The sequence below is a fragment of the Thamnophis sirtalis genome, unplaced genomic scaffold (genome assembly GCF_051295495.1).
Source record: "Thamnophis sirtalis isolate CommonGarterSnake01/CBP01778 unplaced genomic scaffold, rThaSir2_p1.2 scaffold_1, whole genome shotgun sequence".
Classification (NCBI taxonomy): domain Eukaryota; kingdom Metazoa; phylum Chordata; class Lepidosauria; order Squamata; family Natricidae; genus Thamnophis; species Thamnophis sirtalis.
In genome coordinates this window covers 124,959,883-124,966,952 of record NW_028261381.1, presented here as the reverse complement: position 1 = coordinate 124,966,952, position 7,070 = coordinate 124,959,883, and the positions used below count along the sequence as shown (strand labels likewise).

The window sequence follows — 7,070 nt, the reverse complement described above, 5'->3', positions numbered from 1 at the left end:
GACCAAAGCTGCGGATATCCTGCGAGGATTCACTTTGTGGGTAAGGAGAGGGGTGGAGGGGCTGCCGAGAGCGGCTGCGGTCCCCCCCCCCGAAATACCACCCAAGATGTTATTCAGAGCGAACAATCCCCATTATCTGTCCCCACTTTGGCCTAATCAGACAGAATCCGTAATACTGAAGGCCGCTTCCTGCTGGCTTTGGGGAGGGGTCTTTCTCTCTCTGTTTGGGAGGGTGAGGGTGAATCTCCGGAGGAGAGGACAGAGAAGTGGATGGGTGGGTGCGGGGGGCAGGGGGGGAGGAGGGGGAGGTCGCCTTCCCTCCCATTAGAGCTTTTAGCACTTGACTAATTCTGGTACTTAGCAGCTCATAGACAGGGACGGTTGAAAGCAACCAGTGTTTACGGTGGGGAAGACTGTTGATATAAACAGGCGCCCCCGAGGTAAGCGACACTAATCTCCTGCCCGAGGGGAAGCCGGAATGAGCGACTCTCCGAGCCTGGCCGGGGTCCAGTAGCCTCTGCCCCCGCCAGCCCGCCCGACGCGACCATGGCCACCTTAGCCAGGGGCAGCTTCACCGTGCGGAGCCTCTTGGATTTACCTGAGCACGAAGGCGGCGGCGGCGGCAGCGAGGGTCAGGAACCGGCAGAAAGCTACGCCGCCTCTCCCTTCCGAGCGTGGATGGAAACCGAAAGAAGCCACTATCTCTGTGAGTGAGGAATGGGGGATGGGGGGGCAATGGAAGGAAGGAAGGAAGAAAAGGAAAGGAAAGAAAAGGAAGGGAAGGGGAGGGAGGGAGGAAGGAAGGAAGGAAGGGAAGGGGAAGGGAGGGAAGGGGAGGGAGGAAGGAAGGAAGGGAAGGGAAGGGAAGGGGAAGGGAAGGGGAAGGGAGGGGAGGGAGGGAGGGAGGGAGGGAGGAAGGAAGGAAGGAAGGAAGGAAGGAAGGAAGGAAGGAAGGAAGGAAGGGAAGGGAAGGGAAGGGAAGGGAAGGGAAGGGAAGGGAAGGGAAGGGAAGGGAAGAGAAGGAACATGAAACTGAAAGGTAGAGCCTAATCCAGAGTATCTGGAGGGCTCGAGGTTGAGGGAGTAGGAGAATAACCCGGAGAAAACTCGTCCCGACTGAAGAAAGATGTTCTATATAGAAAGCAAAATACGCCTTCTTTGAAATGTTTATACATCTGGAAAAAGAAAAAAAAGAAAAAAGATCAAGATTATATAAACGTGAGAAGAGATAAGTCTATCATAGACAGTGCATATGCAAGATGTTTCCCTCATTTTTTGTTCGAACACAGACAACACAGACACACGCATGCAGGCGCGCACAAAACAGGCAGAAGGAAACAGGCACAAAGATTAGAAAGCAGTTTAAATGTTGACATTTTATATAGGAAAAATATTCTGAATAGGTTTTTTTTGTGGCGAGCCATTAAAAATGTGAAATTGAAGTCTGGTTTTGCCTGCTTTACCGGAGTCCAGAATGATGTAGAAACGTCGCATTAGGCAAGTTAATAGAGTCAAACATTAAATATTCCCTAACCCGCAGGTGCACAATGATAAAGGCCTTGTTGTCTACGGTTCGCTGACTGACACTTAAATTATCCATCTCTCTCCCAGGATCCTGGTTTATTAAATAACCAGAGATTTTGAAAAGGCGTTTTATTTTATTACCTCTTTTTTAATCATATTCATCCAATTCTTTCATTTTATGGGGAAGGGGAGAGAACAAATAAATGCTAAAAAAGTCTTTTGTATTATTAGAGGATAAGCCATCATCATCATCAACCCTATTGAATCCAGTATAATTTTAGTTACTGCGAATAGATTCTGCTTGGATTTGTGAAAGCCATTAGATCCGCGGTTGTAGCTCCCTCCCTTCTACAAGTTCTCTCCACACGGTTCAATTTTTCTTTTTAAATTGCAAAAATGTTTCAGACACTCTTTTTTAAAAAAATGTAATCATTACACTAGCTTTATTTATGTAGCTTTATTTTACCCCCCCCTTCTTTATGACATGTCCCTAAAATGCACTACAATGTTTGAATGTCCAGTGGTTATTTCTGTTACTAAAAATGATCAGGAGCTGGGATAAAATAAATAAATTAAAATAACAATTCTTGTTGGTTAAAAGTGGCAGCTAACCCTCTGCTTCCAAAGGTAGTTAAGTCCCTCGTAAGTTTTCTACGAACTTCTTTGCTGGACAATTCTTTCGTCGGGCTTGCTTAAGGAACGGATTTTCCTCTCTTTCTAGCCCAGCTGGAGCGCAACTTCGCTTTAATTCAGTCCCATTTTTTTAAAAAAAATAAGATACTGCTCTGGATACCACGAGACTTTCTAAAACGATCGAAATAAAAGTTAGGACTTAAGTAAAAGTGGAGTTAGCTTTACTGACATAGGGGAGGGGGCTTCTATCCAAGACAACCGGTTCGGTTTCTTTTGCCCATCAATCTAGAACTCATTGAGGGGGTGGGGTGTCCACGTAGATGGGCTCCACGTAGTTGGAAGAGGCTCTTGGCGCGGGTGCGGCTGTCGCTCCAGAAGGCGTCCTGCTTTTCGGGCCAGGCTCTTCTTGTCCTGCCTTAAGTCAACCGTGGCATTCAAGAATAGAGCAAGCAAGAATTCGCGGAGAGTTGAGGATCGCACCCACATTCATTTTATCTTTCACCTTAACCCCCCGCAATCCAGTAGGAGCATCCAGGCAGGAGTTACGCTGAATAACTTATTTTATCTACTTAGAGTCTAGCAGTCCATCCTTTCGAAAAGATGGGACGTCTATATATACATTCTCATATATATATGAGGACCGCCTCTTGTTCCCTCTGGACAGTTGTTTTCTCTTGTTCCATACAATATCTTCGAATCCTTCTCAGTAAGCTCAAAGGGGGGTGGGGTGCAGTTGCTAGGAATGAGGATGGGGGGGGGATACTATGTTTCTCTTCTCAGTCTCGAGGTAAAGATAAACCTATTGGTTCCTATCACACGCGGGAATCTCCTAACCCAAGCTCCTAATCCTTCTGTGGTTCGTGCATACTCCTGGCGAACATAACTACACCCCCCCTCCGCCCCGTGAGAGAAGTGAGGCTCTTTCACTCCACACTTTGACACATTTCCCCATTATTCTCTTTCTTGTTGGCAACTTGCTGTTCTTCAGTTTACGACGTCTGTGTTCAACTTAGTCTATGGAATAAACCCATTGGAAACTCAATAGGATTTAGTTTTGTGCATACAGATATAGGAAGCCATTGTGAAGTCTCTTCTGCTGTTTTAGTTTAGAAAATTGTCAGAAATGGAACTGAAATAGCCATAGCTCCTCCTTTTCCTTTGGACATCAGTTATTTAGGAATACCTGGGAAAGATTGAGGTCAAAAGAAGAAGGGGACTACAGAGATTGAGTTGACTGGATGGTGTCACTGAAGCAGTAGGTGTGAGCTTAAATGGACTCCAGAGGATGGGAGAGGACAGGAAGGCCTGGAAGAACGTTGTCCATGGGGTAGCAATGGGTTGGACTTCAGCAACTAACAACAACAACATATAAGTATGCAATAGTTTATTTACATGTTTATTTACATAGTAGCTCTATCTAGCTCTGTATATGCACATATATTTATCTTTTCACACAGCTGTTGACTAACAAGATAATAAGGAACAACACTGGATAAAGAGAGCGTGTGACTTTGGGCCAGTCACTCTCTCTCCGCCCCCTCATCTCACAGGGATGGTGTTTTGGGGAAAATAGAGGCGGAATTTTTTTTAAATAAAGCTGCTAAAGGTGGGATTTTTTTTATAAAAAAAAATACTATTGCGATCCTCTACATTTTTATTTAGATTTAAATTCTGCTGAATGAAAACGTAAGCTCAATTAGGATTGAAATAATACTAGTCTATCCGGAGCTGCGTGGTCGCTTCCACTTTGTCCCAAGGCCCGGCCGTTGGAAAAAGTTTCAGCTGTTGCCCGAAATATCACAATTACCTGACTTTAGTGTAGGGTGTTAATAATCCCCAACAAGGCGGGAAGACAACAAGTGCTGAGCCACATTTTAATTGGTCTGACATTTGAATAAGAAAGAAGAAAAGAAACTAGGAAAAGGATAGGGGAAGGTGAAAGATAAAAGGGGCGCGGGGGGGGGGAACTAGTAACCCCTCAAAAAAAAAGTAGCGAATTTGAGAAACGTTCAGAGAAAACAATAAGTTTTCTCTTATAGGTTAATTCAAATGTTTCACAGGGTACGCACGCTATCTTGTAAATGCTGCCAATCTTTTTCTCTCTCCGTTCTCTCCCCTCTCCTCCCCTCTGCTTGCTGCCACCTTCAAAAGTCGGGGCAATTTTCTGATTTTAGGCTCTGGCTTCACACATCGCTCTAAAACCATACTATCTCTGTGTGTGGGAGGGGGTGTGGATTGTTTTAGCATGTTGGGAGAAACTCTTTTCCTTCTCTTCCTTGCCTTCCCTTCCTTTCCTTTCCTCCCTTTCTCTTCCTTCCTTTCCTTTCCCTTCCTCCCCTCCTCTTCCTTTCTCTTCCTTCCCCTTTTCTCCCCTCGACCTTTCTCTTCCCTTCCTCTCCTCCCCTTCTCTTCCTCCCCCTTTCCCTTTCTTCCCTCCCTCCCTTTTTCTTCCTCCTCTTCCTTTCTTTTCCTTCCCTTCATTTCTTCCCTTTCTGTTCCCTTCCCTTCCTTTCCTCCCCTTCCTTCCTTTCTCTTCCTTCCCTTCCTTTCTTTTCCTTCCCTTCTTTTCCTCCCCTCTCCTCCCCTTCTCTTCCTTCCCTCCCCCTTCCTTTCTCTTCCTCCCCTTCCTTTCCTCCCTTTCCTTTCCTCCCCCCTTCCTCTCTTCCTCCCCTTCCTTTCCTCCCTTTCCTTCCTTTCTTTTCCTCCTCTCCTCTTCCTTTCTCTTCCCTTCGCTTCCCGCGGTTCTCAAAAGCAAACTAAGGCCAACAACAGTCCGCTCTCTCCTGCAGCATCGGACGACAGCGGCGCCGAGAGCCGACCGCGCCCGGCCGCCGCCTCGACCCGGCAGGCAGCGCGGGAGGAAGACGAGGAGAAGCTGAAGAAGAAGCGGCGGGTGCTCTTCTCCAAGGCGCAGACGCTGGCTCTGGAGCGGCGCTTCCGGCAGCAGCGCTACCTGTCGGCGCCGGAGCGGGAGCAGCTGGCGCACTTGCTCCGCCTGACGCCCACCCAGGTCAAGATCTGGTTCCAGAACCACCGCTACAAGATGAAGCGCGCCAAGGGCGGCGAGCGGAGCGGCGCGGGGAGTGGCCCGCCTCTCATGCGGCGGGTGGTGGTTCCGGTGCTGGTGCGGGACGGCAAGGCCTGTCAAAGCTGCACCGGCGCCGCCCCCTCGCGAAGCCCCGGCGTGCCCCAAGCGGCCTTCAACCTGCCCGGCTACTCGCCATTTCCGCAAACCTCCTCCCTGGGCCTTTTCCCCGCCTACCAGCACTTAGCGCCGCCTTCCTTGGTATCCTGGAACTGGGGCTGAGGAGGAGCCGGAGGGCTGGTCGGCTGGCGGGCCACCTGCCTCCCTGGACAACTGGATCGGCTCCCTTCCTAGGAAGAGACCCTGGCCTTCGCCTAGCCCGAAGGGGACTTTTGTTGGCGCTCTCGGGACTTGGACTCCAATAGAACTAGTTTAGAGTAAGGTTGGCGGGTTGCAGATCTTTCCTAACAATATATATATATATATTGTTAGGATGAAATGGGAAATAAGAGGGTCATTTCAATAAGCTGCCAATCCTGTGGCCTCCAGTGGTGTGTATAGCCCTCTTGCAAAAAGTGAGGCCCTCTATGTAAATGTACGGTTGCAATTCTGCAGCTTGCCCAGAAGTAAGTCTGATTGCTGTGTAGGGCTCCTTGGCAATTACTTCCCAAGAAGGCTTGTGGAGATTTGCATTTTGGCCTTACAACTTTGAGATCATCCAGGTTAATTCCCGCATACATACGCACCACCTTTTCAGAACACAGTAAAGGCTTTCAAATTCAGAAGCATATTTTTACAGGACAAATGGGAGTTTGTCATCCAGGAACAATTGTCTTGGATTCCTTAATAGAATAGAAGAAAGTGAAGTTAGGACGTAGAATGATTTGGGAATAAAATCAATGGAAGCCTAATTGGAAGCATCAAAAACAATGGGTGACTGCACAATACCTGCCAAACCTTCCTTTTGACCTTGTTTTAAGAATCTAGAAAAACATAAGGAACCAGTTGTATTTCAATTGAAGTGCAGCAGATAAAGAGCAATCTGTGTTGGATGTAGTTTCAGTTTTTAAATAATTCTACTCATGGGGGTTGCTCAAAATTAATTTCTCTAGGTAACTATAAGTACCCTCTGGTGGAAGAGAGGAGGTTTAAAAACATGTATTGGGATGATTGGTTCAAACTCCTTAGAAATGCTTTGTGGCATTTTGTTTAATACAATGAGGTCATACATTTACGTCTCAGAAGTAAACCTCGCTGGACTTAAAGGGCTTTTCTTTGAGTAGTTATGCACTGTAACAAATGTGTTCCTCAACAAATTGTATGGATTGAAGTCCAGTTGGCAAGTACGCATTACAAAGATGGTAATGGAATAACCAGAGTTTAAATGGTAAATAAAATGCCAAATGTACAACCTGCTGGGACACAAAAGTAAATAAATTTTAGACAAGATCTGTGGCACACAATTGAACAACTCACTTCCTGGAAACCACACACACACACACACACACCCCACACACAAAAACGGAAATCTGATGAAATCAACTATGGTCTTCAGAAATTTAATTTAAAGAAACTCAATTTTCAGTCATTTCCATGTACTAGTGATTGAAAGCATTCTCTCATTGGGGCTAGTTGAAGCCCATTTTTGTCAATCAGATCACATTACCATAATGGTTTGGCTGGTTTAGACACTCTAGTTTATTACTGCTACCTTTCCAAAGTCCTCTTGCACATTAGATATGCAATTTTTCATGTGAATTACCTGGGATTCAGAATTCTGGGATTGATTCAATAATTTTTAGCTCAAATAAAGTTGGTGCAGATTGCAATACTTCTGTTCAGTTGGGGATAGATTATAGTTGCTTGCAAATGTCTATTCAACCTTAGG

At 46.3% G+C, this 7,070-nt stretch overlaps 1 protein-coding gene across 1 annotated transcript; it reads left to right on the top strand.

Moving 5' to 3' along the window:
• Positions 1 to 339: 339 nt before the first annotated feature.
• Positions 340 to 5,775, top strand: NKX2-8 (NK2 homeobox 8). Its single transcript, XM_014054295.2, has 2 exons — positions 340 to 706; positions 4,947 to 5,775. The coding sequence occupies exons 1-2, from the start codon at positions 547 to 549 to the stop codon at positions 5,462 to 5,464; spliced, it is 678 nt and encodes a 225-aa protein (XP_013909770.2). The 5' UTR covers positions 340 to 546; the 3' UTR covers positions 5,465 to 5,775.
• The last annotated feature ends 1,295 nt before the right edge of the window (positions 5,776 to 7,070 follow it).